The 21,579-nt window shown below is 48.4% G+C and overlaps 1 gene segment (V, D, J or C); it reads right to left on the bottom strand.

Moving 5' to 3' along the window:
- Nucleotides 1-4,482: 4,482 nt before the first annotated feature.
- Nucleotides 4,483-4,949, bottom strand: LOC135886372 (Ig heavy chain V region 3-like). The segment is given in 2 exon segments: nt 4,483-4,811; nt 4,904-4,949. Coding segments are annotated over 2 exon segments (375 nt in total).
- Nucleotides 4,950-21,579: the final 16,630 nt, after the last annotated feature.

The raw sequence follows: 21,579 nt of genomic DNA on the forward strand, positions 1-21,579 counted from the left end.
CAGCCATTTAAACAGAGTAGTGTTCCTGAAGATGCAAGCGTCATGAACACTTCCTGGCCATCCCACGTTGATGTTGGTGAAACATTGCTTGTGATCCACCAGTGCTTGCAGCACCATTGAAAAGTACCCCTTGCGGTTTATACAGTGGCTGCCCTGGTGCTCCGGTGCCAAGATAGGGATATGGGTTCCATCTATCGCCCCACCACAGTTAGGGAATCCCATTGCACCAAAGCTATCCACTATGACCTGCACATTTCCCAGAGTCACTACCTTTGGTAGCAGCAGCTCAGTGATTGCTTTGGCTACTTGCATCACAGCAGCCCCCACAGTAGATTTGCCCACTCGAAATTGATTCCCAACTGACCGGTAGCTGTCTGGTGTTGCAAGCTTCCACAGGGCTATCGCCGCTCCCTTCTCAACTGTGAGGGCTGCTCTCATCTCGGTATTCTGGCTCTTGAGGGCAGGGGAAAGGAAGTCACAAAGCTCCATGAAAGTGCCCTTATGCATGCGAAAGTTTCGCAGCCATTGGGAATCGTCCCACACCTGCAACACTATGCAGTCCCACCAGTCTATGCTTGTTTCCTGGGCCCAGAATCGTCATTCCACAGCTAGAACCTGCCCCATTAACACCATGATCTCCAAAGCGCCAGGGCCCACGTTTTGAGAGAATTCTGTGTCCATGTCCTCATCACTCTCGTTTTCCCCCCGCTGCCGTCGCCGCCTCCTCCTTGCCTGGTTTTTCAGGTTCTGGTTCAGCATAAACTGCACAATAATGCGTGACGTGTTTACAATGTTCATGAGTGCTGTCTTGAGCTGAGCGGGCTCCATGCTTGCCATGGTATGGCGTCTGCACAGTTCACTCAGGAAAAATGTGTGAAACGGTTGTCTGCCATTGCTTTCACGGAGGGAGGGGGCAGGCTGTACCCAGAACCACCAGCGACAATGTTTTTTGCCCCATCAGGCATTAGGATCTCAACCCAGAATTCCAATGGGTGGGGGAGATTGTGGGAACTATGGGATAGCTATGGGATAGCCACCCACAGTGCAACACTAAGGAAGTTAACGCTAGCCTCGGTACATGGACGCACACCGCTGAATTAATGTGCTTAGTGTGGCCGCATGCACTTGACTTTATACAATCTGTTGCCAAAAATTGAATTATATAAAATAGAAGTAATCCCGTAGTGTAGACATACCCTTCTCTATTTAAGCCAGGGAAGCCAGAGAGGTGAATTTGCATGAAGATTTCCACCGCCCTCCCTGCCCCCCCCCCCATGTCCAACATGAAAAGGAGCTGAGAAGAAGCAGCTCTCTGGGTGAAATTCACTCATAGGCAGAGGGACCAGTGAAAGGTGGAGGCACCGGCTAAGTCTGGGGGAGAAGATCCTGCACAGTCTAATAGATGTTTTCTAGTGGGTGAAATTGATCTGTGTGCAGAGGGTTAAAGCAACTCCTGCTTATCACTCAACTCTCTACTTTGATACCATAGGCGGGACTTAAGTGCTGTTTTAGCATCGATTCCCTGCCTAGGGGTGAATTTCAACCTCTCTCTTTCTCCTTTCTTCACACCCCTTTCCCCAATGCAGGACAATAATTATAGAGTGGATTTACTGTCTCTGACATGTGTATTTCCCTGTTAGAATGGATGAGCTCAGCAAACATGAAATCTTGTCGCATCTGGAAATTTTATCTGTTACAGCAAAACTCACCAGGTTTTCTTACTTTCTCTCGGTTCATTAACAAATTATGCCTTGTACAGATATAAGTGCCTTGAGATATATTACTTATTAATAGCATGATTCATAATATTAATAATAATATATCATGAGCTCCACTAAGAAAGACGCATTGCAATGGTATTCAACCTATACCCAGACATCTACGTAGGTGTTTATGAGTGTCCCATTGGAGTCAGGAACTCACAGACATTAATTAAGTTAGTCTCCCAACACCCATAGGTGAGGTAGGGAATTTGTATTATACTCCTATTTATAAAAAGGAACTCAGGCCGGAGGTATTAATGCTGAAATCCCAGGCTAAGTGGGCCATCCAGAGTCACACAGGAAGTCCATATCGAACCCAGGAGTCAAATACAGGTGTTTCAAGTCCCACCCTAAAGATTTAACCATAAGACCACCTTGAGCTATAATTTCATTATGCAGTTGTCTCACCCTGACGAGATGGGAGGTGAAATTTATGAGGCTCACTGCCCCTGCCCCCCTGAGTTTTGCTTTTCTAATAGACCGCAAGCACTCCTGCTTAGGTTCAACACTGCTTCATTTACAATGTCTTATACAAGTTCATGTCCCCACAGCGTATCTTTCCCCAAGCTTCTGCCTATTTCCAAAGCACGGCGGCGGGGAGGGGGGTCTCACCACTCTGAGGTCAGGAGTTTCTTTGCCCTTCCTTCCTGCCTCACTTTTTACTGTCCCCATCTGAATGGTAACTGGTTAATCACCTAGTCCTTAATCAGTTATCTCCCCAATTTGGTCCTTGCAGGGAAGCTTACTGAGAACACAGTCCCTCACCGGCTGATACTCCTTGCTCTCACTCACCCCTTAAAAGACATGCTACACATCACATTAATATAAAAACGAAAATAATAACATTTCTCTGGTGTCCCCAGGGCTCTTAAGGGGATAAAATGCCTTTCCAATGCTGGAAGAATGAAAACTAAATTCAGCCAAAGTCTTATTTTCCCAAAGTTCAAAGAGGGATTGGCTGGTAACTGCACAGACACAGGGGGCTGCAGATTGTCTCCCTGGGTGCAGTCTGGGCAGAGAGAGGGACAGATTTAAACAGGAAACTATAATCTCCATTTGCATATCCCCCTCCTTATAAGAGATGTTCCTTCCTTCAGTCATTTTGAAATTCTTCTGCTAGGTCTCAGAAAGTTGTATTCAGACAGCCCCTTCTCGTGTGAATCTGCAGCACAGTGCAGTGTGATACTAATCATATTTTTGAGCTAGATGCAGCCCCAGGGGGGATGCTGGGACTGGCAATGCTGAGAGTCCCATGTTTCTAAAGGTAGTTCAATTATGAGAGGGCTTCTTGCAGCCAAAACGAGGGTAGTTATGTGGGTGAAGGGATTTAAAGGGGGAGGCCCGTATAGAAAACGTCCAATCATACAAGAGTCTGAGTGCCTGACCGGCCATGCTTGAAATATTTAGCTCTCATGCTGAAATCAAAGGCTATTTAGCCCACTCAGCACCTTGCAGGTACAGAGTCACAATTCCCTGTGAGTTGTTTGATAGCAATAAATGTATGGAACCCTTCCCTTAACCCTAAACCTAATTTCAGCACTAATCCCAACCCTAAAGCGAACCTTAACCCAAATCATACCCTGATCCCTAACCCTATCCATAACCCTAACCATAACCCTAACTCTCTGTTTTTTGTCATTCTATGTCTACAAATGTTATATTTACATCTCCCTAAGTCTAGGGCAGCAAACTCCCATTGTTGAGAGGAGCGTGTGTGTGGTTCTCCACCAGAAACCCGAAATGTGAGATTAATTGCAAGATTATGCACAATGCCAGTCGTGTGGCAAGCTAGTAAAGTTTGGAATTGCAAGATCAGCCGGGAATAGATCCTGCAGAGTTAGCGAGGTAGCTGCAGATTCTTGTCAGCCTGGTGACAGGAAGAAAGATACCGCTGTGTTCAAATGATTAAATATTCTACTCAGACCATCCTATTCACTGGTGAGAACGATGGATGCGATAGTGGGGGGGGGGGAGGCATTACTAAAGGAGAGAAAATAAGGTGCCCAGTTTCCTATGTGTCCTCACATTTAATCTCCCTACATTTTGCAGAGCTTGGGCACCCCAAAAGGAAAATGCCCACTCAGAGGGAAGGGTTTTGTTTGAACTTTCACTACAGTGAGTTTCTCAAAGCAATCCCCGGCGGTGTCTGCGCAGCTGAAGGTGCCGATGTGTAAATGCAGGAAGTCTGTGTAGTTGTCTTTGGAAATGGTAAATCGCCCTTTCTCTGAATCAGATAATATGTGCTGCTTCCACAGTTTTCTAGGGCGGAGCCTCATTTGAATCTCCATCCGGAAGCCTGAGGGACCCAATCCAACCAGTAGCTGCTGAAGGTGAACCCGGGGTTTTGCAGGGCAGTTGGAGAGAGTCTCCAGGCTTTTTCACATCCCCTCTGTAAATAGCACCTGTGACCGGGCATCTGCGAATTAGGACAAGTTAAGAATCAGGAGATTTTGTCCAAGAAGAAACCTGGGGATGCTCCGTTCTTGACAGGGGTAAATAACCTCTTAGCTCTGCGAGAGCGATGTCTGCACCACAAGATCAGGGGGACTTTGTGTAGAAACTGGTGACATTGCTAGGGAATGAAAAGGTTAAACCCTTGTGGCAGATTTGTATTTACTCACCTTGAGTCCCATTTCTGTACCCAAAGCCCTGTTGTTTATGTTGCTGCTGCCCCCACGTGGCGTGTGCGGATTCTGCAGCCTGGGTTTTTGCAGGAGCATCAATAGGTTTCTGTGTCACTGTGTCTCGCACAGTAATAGCGGGCGGTGTCCTCGGGTTTCAGGCCGGTCATTTGCAGATACAGCTCACTCTTGGAATTATCCCGGGAGATGGTGAACCGGCCTTTCAATGAACCAAGGTAGTATATATCACTCCCACTCCTGCTTATATAAGCGACCCATTCTAGTCCCTTCCCTGAAGCCCGGTGGACCCAGTTCATCCCGTAGTCGCTGAAGGTGAACCCGGAGGCTTTGCAGGAGAGGCGGAGAGAGTCTCCAGGCTTTTTCACACCCCCTCCGGACTCCACCAGGTTGATCTGGGACCGGGCACCTGGGAATAAAGATGCGATACAAACATTAGTATCAAAATAGCAAATACAAAATATTCATCCGCCTCTCCAGTCTGTTTAGTTTACAAAGTACCTTGCAGAGCTGCCACAATGAGAACTACATAGACCCAAAGTCTCATTTTCCCTGGTGTTGGAGGGGAGAGTTAGCTGGTAACTGCGCAGACCCAGGGGACTGCGGATTGTCTCTCCGGATGCACCCTGGGCAGAGAGAGGGGCAGATTTAAACAGGAAACTGTCACCTCCATTTACATATTCCCCTCCTTATAAGAGAGACAAACTCCTTCCCTTTGTGATCTGACTTTCTTTCATGGAGTCTCCGATAGAAGGAGTCTCCTTTCTCCTTACTGAGTGTTTGTGCAGTGCCTAAAACATGGCGGTTGGACCCTGATTGTACTTTCATATCCCTGGAGAAATAAGGAAATCATGTCAATGATGTCACTTAGCTAGCCATTAATTTCTAGGGACTGCTCTTAAATCAAGTGTGGTGAAGGGAAATATTTCCAGTGTCTTTAGTGGGTTTTGGCTCATGTTGTGTGAGAGAAGAATATTTGTCCAGAGACCAGAAGACATGGAAATTAAAGAATACTTGATAATTGGGATCAGAGATTAGGTCAGAATTATAGCTCCTGGCCTGGAGTTTCAAAGAGGTCTAATGGAATTAGGTTCCCGGCTCCCACTAATGGTCAATATGAGAAGGTATTTGTAGATATTTCTATTTGTATTTGTAACTGTAGAGGCTGGTAGGGGCAGTGTGCTGGGAGAGAAGCTGAGCCCTGATTAGGGGGCGGGGCTGCTCTGACTAGGGGGCCAGTCAGGCAGTGCATGTAGACAGCTGCAGCGGCAAAGGAGCAAGCAAACAGAGCTGTAAACAGGGCAGTTTGAGGGGAAGACTAAGAGAGCCAGGCTAGTGAAAGGAGTGTGTGGTGGTGTCAAGGCTGCTTCCCCACTTTGAACTTTAGGGTACAAATGTGGGGGCCTGCATGAAAACTTCTAAGCTTAACTACCAGCTTAGATCTGGTCCGCTGCCACCATTCCCAAAGCTAATTCCCTTCCCTGGGTAGCCTTGAGAGACTCTTCACCAATTCCCTGGTGAATACAGATCCAAACCCCTTGGATCTTAAAACAAGGAGAAATTAACCATCCCCCCTCCTCCCTTCCACCAACTCCTGGTGGATCAAGATCCAACCCCCTTGGATCTAAAAACAAGGAAAAATCAATCAGGTTCTTAAAAAGAAGACTTTTAATTAAAGAAAAAGGTAAAAATCATCTCTGTAAAATCAGGATGGAAAATAACTTTACAGGGTAATCAAACTTAAAGAGCTCAGAGGACCCCCATCTAGTCTCAGGTTCAAAGTACAGCAAACAAAGATAAACACTCTAGTAAAAGGTACATTTACAAGTTGAGAAAACAAAGATAAAAACTAAGACGCCTTGCCTGGCTGTTTACTTACAAGTTTGAAATATGAGAGACTTGTTCAGAAAGATTTGGAGAGCCTGGATTGATGTCTGGTCCCTCTCAGTCCCAAGAGTGAACAACCCCCAAAACAAAGAGCACAAACAAAAGCCTTCCCCCCACCAAGATTTGAAAGCATTAAAACTGCTCCAACGCCCCGCTCGGACGCATCTGCGGTTACTAGGAACGGTTTGTCAAAGTCTGGGGCCCTTAGCACAGGGTCAGACATGAGTGTCGCTTTAAGCTGGTTAAAGGCCTTTTGACACTCATCAGTCCACCGAACTGCATTTGGCTGTTTCTTTCTGGTTAGGTCTGTCAGTGGGGCAGCGATTTGGCTGTAGTGTGGTACAAATCGCCTATAATATCCGGCCAAGCCTAAGAAGGATTGGACCTCTTTCTTTGATTTGGAACTGGCCACTTTTGGATAGCATCCACTTTGGCCTGTAGGGGATTTATAGTCCCTTGACCCACCTGGTGCCCCAGGTAAGTCACTCTGTTTTGGCCTATTTGACACTTTTTAGCCTTAACAGTTAGTCCTGCCTGCCTGATGCGCTCGAAGACTTTTTCCAGGTGCTCCAGGTGTTCTGCCCACGAATCAGAAAAAATGGCCACATCATCGAGGTAGGCAACTGCAGATTCTCCCAATCCCACTAAGAGACCATCTACAAGTCTTTGGAAGGTGGCAGGTGCATTTCGCAACCCGAAAGGGAGTACATTAAATTCATACACCCCTGCCTGGGTGACCAAGGCTGACCTTTTCTTGGCGGGTTCATCTAGTGGTACTTGCCAGTACCCCTTGGTTAAGTCTAAGGTAGAGATGAATTGGGCATGTCCCAATTTCTCCAATAGCTCATTTGTGTGTGGCATTGGATAGTTGTCAGGACGAGTTACAGCATTTAGCTTACGGTAGTCCACGCAAAAGCGTATTTCCCCATCTGGTTTGGGAACTAGAACCACTGGAGATGCCCATGCACTGTTAGAGGGGCGGATTATACCCATCTGTAGCATGTCCTGGATCTCCCTTTGTATAGCAGTTTGGGCATGAGGTGACTCCCGGTAGGGTGGGGTTCTAATTGGGTGAGCATTACCTGTGTCAATGGAGTGGTATGCCCGTTCGGTCCATCCTGGAGTGGCTGAGAACATTGGCTCAAAGCTAGTGCACAACTCCTTGAACTGCTGCTGCTGCAGACGTCCAAGGGTCGCAGAGAGGTTCACCTCTTCCACGCCACCGCCACTTTTTCCTTCATAGTAGACACCTTCAGGCCACTCCACGTCATCTGTTTCCTGGGCTGTAAACTGGAAACCTTTAATTCTCTGGAATAAAAGGGCTTAAGAGAATTAACATGGTATACCTTAGGCTTTATCTTGGAGGTGGGGGATGCTATGCGATAGTTAACAGCTCCTAGGTGCTCCTGGACCGTGAATGGTCCTTCCCACGATGCTTCCATTTTATGGGCCTGGAGCGCCTTTAAGACCATGACTTGGTCTCCTACTTTGAAGGACCGTTCTCTGGAATGTTTATCATACCAGGCCTTTTGCTCTTCCTGAGCATCCTTTAGGTTTTCTTTAGCAAGGGCTAAAGAGTGTCGGAGGGTGCTTTGTAGGTTGCTTACAAAGTCTAGAATGTTAGTTCCTGGAGAAGGCGTAAACCCCTCCCATTGCTGCTTCACCAACTGTAATGGCCCCTTAACCTCGCGGCCATACACAAGTTCAAATGGTGAAAACCCTAAACTGGGATGTGGTACAGCCCTGTAGGCAAAAAGCAACTGCTGCAACACTAGGTCCCAATCATTGGAGTGTTCATTTACGAATTTACGTATCATGGCCCCCAAAGTTCCATTAAACCTCTCCACCAGGCCATTGGTTTGATGGTGGTAAGGGGTGGCAACCAAGTGATTCACCCCATGAGCTTCCCACAGGTTTTTCATGTTCCCTGCCAGGAAATTAGTTCCCGAATCTGTAAGGATGTCGGAGGGCCAACCTACCCTGGCAAAAATGTCTGCTAATGCCTGGCACACACTTTTAGCCCTGGTGTTGCTTAAGGGTACTGCGTCCGGCCATCGGATAGCAAAATCCATGAAAGTCAGTACGTACTGCTTTCCTCTGGGTGTCTTCTTTGGGAAAGGACCCAGAATATCTACAGCTATTTGCTGAAATGGGACCTCAATTATGGGTAGTGGCTGGAGAGGGGCTTTGACCTGGTCTTGGGGCTTTCCCACTCGTTGGTACACCTCACAAGACCGGACATAATTAGCAACGTCCTTCCCATTCCCTCCCAGTGGAAGGACTTCCCCAACCGGTCTTTGGTTCTGTTCACCCCAGAATGGCCACTGGGATGATCATGGGCTAAGCTCAAGAGCTTTACCCAATACTTAGTGGGAACTACCAACTGTCTTTGAGGATGCCAGTCTTCCTGGTGCCCACCAGAAAGAGTCTCCTTGTATAAAAGTCCTTGTTCTACCACAAACTGGGATCGGTTAGAAGAGCTGAGAGGCGGTGGGGTGCTCCGTGCCGCCGCCCAAGCTTTCTGAAGGCTGTCATATGCGTCCTGCTCAGCCTGGAACTGTTCCCTTGATGCTGGAGACATCAATTCCTCCTTGGACTGTGGACTTGGGCTTGGTCCCTCTGGAAGCGATGCAGGTGCTGGGGCTGTTTCCGTTGACTCTGAACCGCTGTCCGCTGGTGTACTATGTTGTATTTCAGGCTCTGGCTGAGCCTCTTGGGTAGGGTTATTTGCTGCTTCTGCCAGTTTAGGTTCGCTGGTGCCCCCTGGCATTGGAGTTGTAGACGGGTTTGCAAACGCTGTACTCAGTGCTGGCAATGGTTCTGGCGCTGGTTGTGTTGCCAGTTCTCGTTCTGGGACTGGCCTTAGTTGGGTCTCTGGGATTGGATCCACTACGGCTGTTGCAGTCATTGGCGGAGATCCGGTTCCACCACCTTTGTCTGGGTTTCTGGTAACACCGACGGGGCCCTGGCGGACGGCTCAGGAACAGGGATGGGGGTGAAAGCTTGCTTAGCCTGGCTGCGGGTGACTATTCCCACCCTCTTGGCTAGCTTCACATGGTTGGCCAAGTCTTCCCCCAGCAGCATGGGGATGGGATCATTGTCATAGACTGCATAAGTCCACATTCCTGACCAGCCCTTGTACTGGACATGCTACTTGGCGGTAGGCAAGGTTACAGACTGTGACATGAAGGGTTGAATTGTCACTGGAGCCTCCGGGTTGATGAGTTTGGGGTCCACTAGGGATTGGTGGATAGTTGACACTTGTGCCCCAGTGTCCCTCCAAGTGATAACCTTCTTTCCGCCCACTCTCAAGGTTTCCCTTCGCTCCGAGGGTATGAGAGAGGCATCTGGGTCTGGGGATCTTTGGTGTGATTGTGGTGTAATGAACTGTAATCAGTTGGGGTTCTTGGGGCAGTGGGCCTTTATATGTCCCAGTTCATTACATTTAAAACATCGCCCTACTAAGGTATCACCGGGGCGACGTTGGTTGGTGGAGACTGGTGTGGTGGGGTGAGAAGGCGTTTGGGGTTTCCCTGGGATGTAGGTGGGGCCTTGGGTTGTCCCCGGTGGTAAGGTTTTGTTTCGGGTTGCCCCTTCTGATATTCGCTCCAACTGCTACTAGTTTTTTTCTTTTCTGCCACCTCCACCCATTTGGCTCCAATCTCCCCTGCCTCGGTTACAGTTTTGGGCTTCCCATCTAGGATGTACCTTTCTATTTCCTCAGGAACACCCTCTACAAACTGCTCCATTTTCACTAGGAAAAACAGATCTTCGAGAGATTTAACATTTGCTCCTGATACCAAGGCATCACAATTTTTGTCAATGTGGTAGGCATGTCGGTTAAATTACACATCGGGTTTCCACCTTAGAGCTCTGAACCGCCGACGGGCATGCTCAGGTGTTAGCCCCATTCTGATTCTGGCCTTGTTTTAAAAAAGTTCATAACTGTTCATGTGTTCCTTAGGCATTTCATCCGCCACCTCTGCTAAGGGTTCACTGAGCTGCGGCCTCAGCTCTACCATGTACTGGTCTGTAGTGATGCTGTACCCAAGGCAGGCCCTTTCAAAGTTTTCTAAGAAGGCCTCAGTATCATTGCCTGCCTTGTAGGTGGGGAATTTTCTGGGATGGGAAGTGGTACCTGGAGAGGGGTTGCTAGGATTGGCTGGTATATCCGGCCTAGCCCGTGCTAATTCCAGTTCATGCTTCATCTCTTTTTCTCTCAGCTCCATAGCTCTCTTGAGGGCCTCCTCTTTGGCTTTTTCTTCTCTTTCTCTCTGCTCCATAGCTCTCTCATCAGCTTCTTTCTCGAGTTTTTTTAATTGGAGCAGTCTCTGATGTTTCTTTTCATTTTCTTCTGCTTCTAGTCTGACCAGTTCTAGTTTGTTAACTATGTCACTGGTACTCATTTTCCTGTTTTCTTGTGCTGGGTCACACCCCCTCTGCAGTTCACTGAAACTGGGATGCACTCAGCTCAGGCTGCTCAGGTAACAGAGACTTTCTAACTAGCTATCCCTGAGAGGTAGAAAGAAAAAGAAAAACAATTCAGCTTGTAAATTCCTTTTGCCAGCTGTTTGCTCACAGCTTGACTCCTTCTCTTAACAAAGACCCTTGTTAAAAAATCTTAACACCTCTGCCTTCAGGCGAGGAGAGATAAGATATGCATCTACCTTCAGCTCTGCTTTCCAAGCAGCTAGAAAGGAGAAAAAAATCTTACTGGCTTTTGGTTTAAAATGATCCCACCGCTCTGCCACCATGTCAAGGCTGCTTCCCCACTTTGAACTTTAGGGTACAAATGTGGGGGCCTGCATGAAAACTTCTAAGCTTAACTACCAGCTTAGATCTGGTCTGCTGCCACCACTCCCAAAATGCTAATTCTCTTCCCTGGGTAGCCTTGAGAGACTCTTCACCAATTCCCTGGTGAATACAGATCCAAACCCCTTGGATCTTAAAACAAGGAGAAATTAACCATCCCCCTCCTTTCTCCCACCAACTCCTGGTGGATTAAGATCCAACCCCCTTGGATCTAAAAACAAGGAAAAATCAATCAGGTTCTTAAAAAGAAGACTTTTAATTAAAGAAAAAGGTAAAAATCATCTCTGTAAAATCAGGATGGAAAATAACTTTACAGGGTAATCAAACTTAAAGAGCTCAGAGGAATCCCTTCTAGCCTTAGGTTCAAAGTTACAGCAAACAGAGATAAACACTCTAGCAAAAAGGTACATTTACAAGTTGAGAAAACAAAGATAAAAACTAAGACGCCTTGCCTGGCTGTTTACTTACAAGTTTGAAATATGAGAGACTTGTTCAGAAAGATTTGGAGAGCCTGGATTGATGTCTGGTCCCTCTCAGTCCCAAGAGCGAACAACCCGCAAAACAAAGAGCACAAACAAAAGCCTTCCCCCCACCAAGATTTGAAAGTATCTTGTCCCCTTATTGGTCCTTTGGGTCAGGTGTCAGCCAGGTTACCTGAGCTTCTTAACCCTTTACAGGTAAAAGGATTTTGGAGTCTCTGGCCAGGAGGGATTTTATAGTACTGTACACAGGAGGGCTGTTACCCTTCCCTTTATAGTTATGACAGGGGGTCTGGCAGTGTTTTGGTGCTCATTAGGGGTTTGTGTTGCTGTGGGTGGTGGTGGTTTGGTTTGTGTTTCCCAGACTAACAGGACTTAGGTGAGAAGGCTATGACAGATATAGAGGCAGCAGTGGTAGTGACCCAAGCAGTGGAAGATACAATGAAGATGACTGTATGTGGAAGCTGCGGCATGTACATGATCCTGGAGGGGGTACTTGAAAAGAGTTTCATCTGCATGAAGTGCCACCTGATAGAGCTGATGGAAGAAAAGGATTGGAGATGCAGGTGGAAACTCTGGCTGAGTTTAGAAGGGGGTTCAAGTGGATGGTGGAGCAAAGACATGAGGAGGCTGAAGGGAAAAGCTCAGACTTGCAGATGGAAGCAGGACCAAAGAACTCTGAGGGGAGACTGCTGGGTGAGGAAAGTGGACAGTGGAAGCATGTCACTAAGAGAACCAGGCACAGGAAAAGACAGGCTAGTGAAGGAGAAATAGAGCTCAGGAACAGGTTTGCGGAGTTGGAAAATGAAGAAGGGGCACAGCAGGTGGTCACTGAAGGTGAGAGGGCAAGGAAGAAGAGAAGAGCAGCTAGTCCTATAGGAAGAGGGAGAGAGTCAATGGAGATAACAACACCAAATATGAGCCCCAGGAGGATACTGGATGGGTTGCGGAGGATTGCAAGGGACAATAGGAATCGAGAGGACTTGCAGCCAGAGGGAACAGGGATAGACCGGAGAATCAGACCATCACCAGGAAAAGGCTGGTCTACGTGATTGGCGACTCCTTACTGAGAAGAATAGACAGGCCTGTAACCAGAGCTGATCCAGAGAAGAGAAGGGGGTGCTGTCTGCCGGTTGCTAAGATACAGGATGTGGACCTGAGGCTGAAGAGGATCCTAACAGGAGTGGGAAAGAATCCACTGATTGTCCTTCATGTGGGAACAGATTCTCACTGGAACGTATCAAGGGAGACTATGCCAGGCTGGGGAAGACGCTTAAGGAAATCGAGGCTCAGGTGATCTTCAGTGGGATTCTGCCTGTTCCTAGAGAAGGGCAACAAAGGTGTGACAAGATTATGATGATCAACAGATGGCTCAGGCAGTGGTGCTATAAGGAGGGCTTTGGGATGTTTGGCCACTGGGAAGCATTCATGGACAGAGGACTGTTCTCTTGGGATGGACTTCACCTGAGTAAGTAGGGAAATAGACTTCTAGGATGGAGGCTGGCACAACTGATTAAGAGAGAATTAAACTAGGAATTTGGGGGAGATGGTTGGGAGATGTCCAGGCAATCTCCATGCCAGATTTTAACATTGAGAGGGAAGAAATTGAAGTAAGGAAAGATACAGCCATGGGTAAGAGAATGGACATAAGGAGGAAGGTTAGTGTAGATACCGGTCTAATAGGTGATACTGGGGGCAGAATGTCTGTGCCTAATTGGGTAAAGAATGTGAGAGAATCCAAACAGCAAAAATTAAGATGTTTGTACACTAATGGGAGGGGCCTAGGTAACAAAATGAAGGAACTAGAGCTATTGGTGCAGGAAGTGAAACCGGATATTATAGGGATAACAGAAACATGGTGGAATAGTAGTCATGACTGGAGTGCAGGTATTGAAGGGTATGTGCTATTTAGGAAAGACAGAAATAAAGGCAAAGGTAGTGGAGTAGCATTGTATATCAATGATGAGGTAGACTGTAAAGAAATAAGAAGGGATGGAATGGATAAGACAGGGTCTGTCTGGGCAAAAATCACATTGGGGAAGAAAGCTACTAGAGCCTCCCTTTGGATAGTGCTTGGGGTGTGCTATAGACCGCCAGGATATGATCTGGATACGGATAGAGACCTCTTTAATGTTTTTAATGAAGTAAATATTAATGGGAATTGTGTGATCATGGGAGACTTTAACTTCCCAGATATAGAGTGGAGGACAAGTGTTAGTAGTAATAATAGGGCTCAGATTTTCCTGGATGTGATAGCTGATGGATTTCTTCACCAAGTAGTTGCTGAACCAACAAGAGGGGATGCCATTTTAGATTTGGTTTTGGTGAGTAGTGAGGACCTCATAGAAGACATGGTTGTAGGGGACAACCTTGGTTCGAGTGATCATGAGCTAATTCAGTTCAAACTAAATGGAAGGATAAACAAAAATAGATCTGTTACTAGGGTTTTTGACTTCGAAAGGGCTAACTTAAAAAAATTAAGGAAATTAGTTAGGGAAGTGGATTGGACTGAGGAACTTGTGGATCTAAAAGCGGAGGAGGCCTGGAATTACTTCAAGTCAAGGTTGCAGAAACTATCAGAAGCCTGTATCCCAAGAAAGGGGAAAAAACTCATAGGCAGGAGTTGTAGACCAAGCTGGATGAGCAAGCATCTCGGAGAGGTGATTAAGAAAAAGCAGAAAGCCTACAAGGAGTGGAAGATTGGAGGGATCAGCAAGGAAAGCTACCTTATTGAGGTCAGAACATATAGGGATAAAGTGAGAAAGGCCAAGAGCCATGTAGAGTTGGACCTTGCAAAGGGAATTAAAACCAATAGTAAAAGGTTCTATAGTCATATAAATAAGAAGGAAACAAAGAAAGAAGAAGTGGGACCACTAAACAGTGAGGATGGAGTGGAGGTTAAAAGATAATTTAGGCATGGCCCAATAGCTAAAAAAATACTTTGCCTCAGTCTTTAATGAGGCTAATGAGGAGCTTAGGGATAATGGCAGGATGACAAATGGGAATGAGGATATGGAGGTAGATATTACCACATCCGAGTTAGAAGCCAAACTCGAACAGCTTAATGGGACTAAATCGGGGGGGGGGGGGAGGGAGGAGGAGATAATCTTCATCCAAGAATATTAAAGGAATTGGCACATGAAATTGCAAGCCCATTAGCAAGAATTTTTAATGAATCTGTAAACTCAGGGGTTGTACCGTATGACTGGAGAATTGTTAACATAGTTCCTATTTTTAAGAAAGGGAAAAAAAAGTGATCCAGGTAACTACAGGCCTGTTAGTTTGACATCTGTAGTATGCAAGGTCTTGGAAAAAAAATTGAAGGAGAAAGTAGTTACGGACATTGAGGTCAATGGTAACTGTGACAAAATTCAACGTGTTTTTACAAAAGGTAGATTGTGCCAAACCAACCTGACCTCCTTCTTTGAGAAGGTAAAAGATTTTCTAGACAAAGGAAATGCAGTGGATCTAATTTACCTTGATTTCAGTAAGGCATTTGATAAGGTTCCACAAGGGGAATTATTAGCTAAATTGGAAAACATGGGGATCAATACGAAAATTGAAAGGTGGATAAGGAACTGGTTAAAGGGGAGACTAACACGGGTCATAGTGAAAGGTGAACTGTCAGGCTGGAAGGAGGTCACTAGTGGAGTTCCTCAAGGATCGGTTTTGGGACCAATCTTATTTAATCTTTTTATTACTGACCTTGGCACAAAAAGTGGGAGTGTGCTAATAAAGTTTGCGGATAACACAAAGCTGGGAGGTATTGCCAATGCAGAGAGGGACTGGGATATCCTACAGGAAGATCTGGATGACCTTGTAAACTGGAGTAATAGTAGTAGGATGAAATTTAATAGTGAAAAGTGTAAGGTCATGCATTTAGGGATTAATAACAAGATTTTTTGTTATAAACTGGGGATGCATCACTTGGAAGTAACAGAGGAGGAGAATGACCTTAGAGTATTGGTTGATCACAGGATGACTATGAGCTGCCAATGTGATATGGCTGTGAAAAAAGCTAATGCGGTCTTGGGATGCATCAGGCGAGGTATTTCCAGTAAAGATAAGGAGGTGTTAGTACCGTTATACAAGGCACTGGTGAGACCTCATCTGGAATATTGTGTGCAGTTCTGGTCTCCCATGTTTAAGAAGGATAAATTCAAACTGGAACAGGTACAGAGAAGGGCTACTAGGATGATCCGAGGAATGGAAAACCTGTCTTATGAAAAGAGACTCAGGCCTGGTCTACACAACAATTTTAGGTCGAATTTAGCAGCGTTACCTCGATTTAAGCCTGGACCAGTCCACACGACGAAGCCCTTTTTTTCGACTTAAAGGGCTCTTTAAATCGATTTCTTTAATCCACCTCCGACGAGGGGATTAGCGCTGAAACTGGCCTTTCCTGGTCGGATTTGGGGTAGTGTGGACGCAATTCGACGGTATTGGCCTCCGGGAGCTATCCCAGAGTGCTCCATTGTGAGCGCTCTGGACAGCACTCTCAACTCAGATGCACTGGCCAGGTAGACAGGAAAAGGCCCGCGAAATTTGGAATTTCCTGTTTGCCCAGTGTGGTGGAGAGCCCAGGTGAACACGCAGATCTCATCAGCACAGGTAACCATGATGGAGTCCCAGGATCGCAAAAGAGCTCCAGCATGGACTGAACGGGAGGTACGGGATCTGCTCGCCATATGGGGAGACGAATCCGTGCTGGCTGAACTCCGTAGCAGTAAACGAAATGCCAAAACATTAGAAAAGGTCTCCAAGGCCATGAAGGACAGAGGCCATAACAGGGACGCACAGCAGTGCCGCGTGAAAATGAAGGAGCTAAGGCAAGCCTACCACAAAGCCAGAGAGGAAAACGGAAGGTCCGGGGCAGAGCCGCAGACATGCCGCTTCTACGCTGAGCTGCATGCGATGCTAGGGGGTGCAGCCACCACAACCCCAACCCGGTGCTTTGACTCCATCAATGGAGAATCACGAAACACAGAAGCGGGTTTTGGGGACGAGGAAGATGATGATGAAGACATTGAAGATAGCTCACAGCAAGGAAGCTGAGAAACCGGTTTCCCCAACAGCCAGGATATGTTTATCACCCTGGACCTGGAACCAGTAAACACCAAACCCACCCAAGGCGGGCTCCCAGACCCTGAGGGCACACAAGGCACCTCTGGTGAGTGTACCTTTGTAAATATTACACATGGTTTAAAAGCAAGCGAGTTTAATGATTAATTTGCCCTGGCATTCGCGGCCAGTACAGCTAGTGGAAAAGTCTGTTAATGTGTATGGGGATGGAGCAGAAATCCTCCAGGGACATCTCCAGAAAGCTCTCCTTGATGTACTCCCAAAGCCTTTGCAAAAGGTTTCTGGGGAGGGCTGCCTTATTCCGTCCTCCATGGTAGGACACTTTACCACGCCAGGCCAGTAGCATGTAGTCTGGAAACATTGCATAACAAAGCATGTCAGCGTATGGTCCCGGTGTTTGCTCGCATGCAGACAACATCCATTCCTTATCTCTCTTTCTTATCCTCAGGAGAGTGATATCATTCACGGTCACCTGGTTGAAATAGGGTGATTTTATTAAGGGGACGTTCAGAGGTGCCCGTTCCTGCTCTGCTGAACAAAAATGTTCCCCGCTGTTAGTGATCATCCCAGAGAATTGTGGGGGGGGGGGGGGGAAGGGATGGGGGTTAGTTGGGTTTGTGCTGCATGTTAACCCGGAAACCGCAGCCCCTCCTTTTAAATTGCAAACCCATTTTAAATGGCCAACCCAACGGCCGCTTGGTATGGGAAATGAGGGCGGTGCTGTTTGAAACCATTCCCACATGTTATGAAGGTTAAAAAAGCCAAAAGACTGTGGCTTACCATGGCTGCCTGCAAGCCAAATTCTGCTGCCTGGCACTGCGTGAGTGATCTCTCACACCAAACCGGCAGGCCCTCAATATAAGAGGAAAAATGCGACCTTGTAACGAAACCACATGTGCTGTGTAATGTGAACAGCAAGATTTAACGTGAAAGAGTGTACCCATTGTTCTCTAAAATGTGTCTTTTTAACTACCACCTCTCCCTTCTCTTCCACCAGCTGCAAATGTTTCTCCTTCGCAGAGGCTAGTGAAGATTAGAAGGCGAAAAAGGCACACTCACGATAACATGTTCTCGGAGCTCCAGATGTCCTCCCACGCTGACAGAGCACAGCAGAATGCGTGGAGGCAGACAATGTCAGAGTGCAGGAAAGAAAAATATGATTGAGAGGAGAGGTGGCGGGCTGAATCGCGGGCTGAAGACAGCAAGTAGAGGGCTGAAGAGAATAGGTGGCGTCAGCTTGCTGACAGAAGACAAGAGTCGATGCTCCGGCTGCTGGAGCATCAAACTGATATGCCCCAGTGTATGGTTGAGCTGCAGGAAAGGCAGCAGGTGCACAGACTGCCGCTACAGCCCCTGTGTAACCAACAGCCCTCCTCCCCAAGTTCCATAGCCTCCTCACCCAGACGCCCAAGAACGCGGTGGGGGGGCTTCTGGCCACCCAGCCACTCCACCCCAGAGGATAGCCCAAGCAACAGAAGGCTGGGCTTCAATAAGTTGTAAAGTTTTAAAGTGCAGTGTGTCCTTGTCCTTATCTCCTCCCCCACCCCACCCGGCGCTTCCCTCCTCCTCCGCCCCTCCCGGGCTACCTTGGCAGTTATCCCCCTATTTGTGTGATAAATTAATAAAGAATGCATGAATGTGAAGTAATAATGACTTTATTGCCTCTGCAAGCGGTGATTGAAGGGGGGAGGGGAGGGTGGCTAGCTTACACAGAAGTAGAGTGAACCGGGGGGGGGGGTGTGGTCATCAAGGAGAATCAAACAGAACTTTCACACCGTAGTCTGGCCGGTCATGAAACTGGTTTTCAAAGCTTCTCTGATACGCACCATGCCCTGCTGTGCTCTTCTAACTGCCCTGGTGTCTGGCTGCGCGTAATCAGCAGCCAGGTGATTTGCCTCAACCTCCCACCCCACCATAAATGTCTCCCCCTTACTTTCACAGATATTGTGGAGCGCACAGCAAGCAGTAATAACAATAGGAATATTGGTTTCGCTGAGGTCTATCCGATTCAGTAAACTGTGCCAGCGTGCTTTTAAACGTCCAAATGCACATTCTACCACCATTCTGCACTTGCTCAGCCTATAGTTGAACAGGCCTTGACTACTGTCCAGGCTGCCTGTGTATGGCTTCATGAGCCATGGCATTAAGGGATAGGCTGGGTCCCCAAGGAGAGCTACAGGCATTTCAACATCCCCAAAGGTTATTTTCTGGTCTGGGAAGAAAGTCCCTTCCTGTAGCTTTTGAAACAGACCAGAGTTCCTGAAGATGCGAGCATCATGTATCTTTCCCGGCCATCCCACGTTGATGTTAATGAAATGTCCCTTGTGATCCACCAGTGCTTGCAGCAGCATTGAAAAGGACCCCTTGCGGTTTATGTATTCGCTGGCTTGGTGCTCCGATGACAAGATAGGGATATGGGTTCCGTCTATGGCCCCACCACAGTTTGGGAATCCCATTGCAGCAAAGACATCTACTATGACCTGAACGTTTCCCAGAGTCACTACCCTTGATACCAGCAGCTCTTTGATTGCATTGTCTACTTGGATTACAGCAGCCCCCACAGTAGATTTACCCACTCCAAATTGATTCCCGACTGACCGGTAGCTGTCTGGCGTTGCAAGCTTCCACAGGGCTATCGCCACTCGCTTCTCAACTGTGAGGGCTGCTCTCATCTTGGTATTCTGGTGCTTCAGGGCAAGGGAAAGCAAGTCACAAAGTTCCATGAAAGTGCCCTTACACATGCGAAAGTTTCTCAGCCACTGGGAATCGTCCCACACCTGCAACACTATGCGGTCCCACCAGTCTGTGCTTGTTTTCTTGGCCCAGAATCGGCGTTCCACGGCATGAACCTGCCCCATTAACTCCATTATTTGCACATTGCTGGGGCCCGTACTTTGTGAGAGGTCTATGTCCATATCTATTTCCTCATCACTCTCGTCACCGCGCTGCCATCGCCTCCTCGCCTGGTTTTGTCTTGGCAGGTTCTGGTTCTGCATATACTCCAGGATAATGCGCGTGGTGTTTAAAGTGCTCGTAATTGCCGCAGTGATCTGAGCGGGCTCCATGATCCCAGTGCTATGGCATCTGGGCTGAAAAAAGACGCAAAACGATTGTCTACCATTGCTTTCACGGCAGGGAGGGAGGGAGGGTGGGGCCTGACGACATGTACCCAGAATCACCCGTGACACTGTTTTTGCTCCATCAGGCATTGGGATCTCAACCCAGAATTCCAATGGGCGGCAGAGACTGCAGGAACTGTGGGATAGTTACCACAGTGCAACGCTCCAGAAGTCGACGCTAGCCTCGTACTGTGGACGCAGTCTGCCGACTTAATGCACTTAGAGCATTTTGTGTGGGAACACACACCCTCCTGGGACCCCTGCCCCTAACCCCCCGGAACCCCACCCCCTAGCCAACCCCCCTGCTCCCTGTCACCGGACCCCTATCCACACCCCCACCCCCTGACAGGCCCCGTGGGACCCCACTCCTATCCAACCCCCCCGGTTCCCTTACCATGCCACTCAGAGCAGCATGTTTGGCAGGAGCTCGCATCCCCGCCACCCAGAACGCTGCCCGCGCAGCGGCGTAGCTGCGGGGGAGGGGCCAGGGGCTAGCCTCCCCGGCCGGGAGCTCAAGGGCCAGGCAGGACGGTCCCACGGGCCAGATGTGGCCCACGGGCTGTAGTTTGCCCACCTCTGGGTTAAGCACTGGAATAAATTGCCCAGGGAGGTTGTGAAATCTCCATCATTGTAGGCTTTAAAGAGCAGGTTAGACACCTGTCAGGGATGGTCAAGATCAGGGGTGGGCAAACTATGGCTCACGGGCTGGATCCGGCCCATAGGGCTTTGGATCTGGCCCATGGGATTGCCACCCCGGTGGTGCCGTGGATTCCGCGCTGCTCCCGGAAGCTGCCTGCACCATGGCCCTGCAGCCCCTGGGGGAGGGAGGGGGCAGAGGGCTCCACGCACTGCCCTTGCGTGCGGGTACCTCCCCGCACAGCTCCCATTGTTCGGGAATGGGGAACTGCGGCCAATGGGAGCTTTGGGGCAGGTATCCGCGGGTGAGGACAGCGCACGGAGCCCCCTGCCTCCCCTCCCCCAGGGGCCACAGGGACGTGGTGCCGGCTGCTTCTGGGAGCGGTGCGGTGTGGGGCCAGAGCAGGCAGGCAGGGAGCCTGTCTTAGCTCCACTGAGTGCTGCTTCCACCCTGGAGCTGCTCCAGGTAATCGGTGCTGGGCTGAAGCCCACACCCCAAACCCCTCCTGCACCCCAGCTCCCTGCCCTGAGCCCCAACCCCCTGCATTTAGCTCCCTGCTGCACCCCTCCTGCACCGCAACCTCCTCCCCTGAGCCCCGTGCCACACCCCACACCCCTTCCTGCACCCCACACCCCAACTCCCTGCCCTGAATTCCCCACTTCACCCCACACCCCTCCCTGCACCCAGCTTCCTGCCCTGAACCCCCTGCTGCACCCAGAGCCGGCTCTAGGTTTTTTGCAAAAAAAATTTTGGACATTCCCCCCCCCCCTTTTTTTTTTGGCTTTTACACATGTTTGCATATTGGGGCAATAATCGCAAAATATAATCACATATCAGCATGTTTAGTTGACTCTGTTGCTGCAAATGTCAGAGCAGAAAGTCCAAGGAAAATCTTTAGCTCCTCTGTGAGCTGAAATAAAACAGAGCAATTAGTCAAACTGATCTTGGGAGATGAATGCAGGCAGGGCCGGTGCAACCACTAGGCAGACTAGGCGGCCGCCTAGGGCGTCAAGTGGTTGGGGGCGCCAAAAAGCGGTGCCTCCAAAAAAAAATTTAAACAGCAGAGCACCAGGCTGACGCTGCTCCCTGCCTCCCAGTTCCAGAGGGGCTGCTAGTGGCACAGCTAGTCCCTTCCCCTGCAACAACCCCAGGCACAGACAC

The sequence above is a fragment of the Emys orbicularis genome, chromosome 12, assembly GCF_028017835.1.
Source record: "Emys orbicularis isolate rEmyOrb1 chromosome 12, rEmyOrb1.hap1, whole genome shotgun sequence".
Lineage (NCBI taxonomy): Eukaryota > Metazoa > Chordata > Testudines > Emydidae > Emys > Emys orbicularis.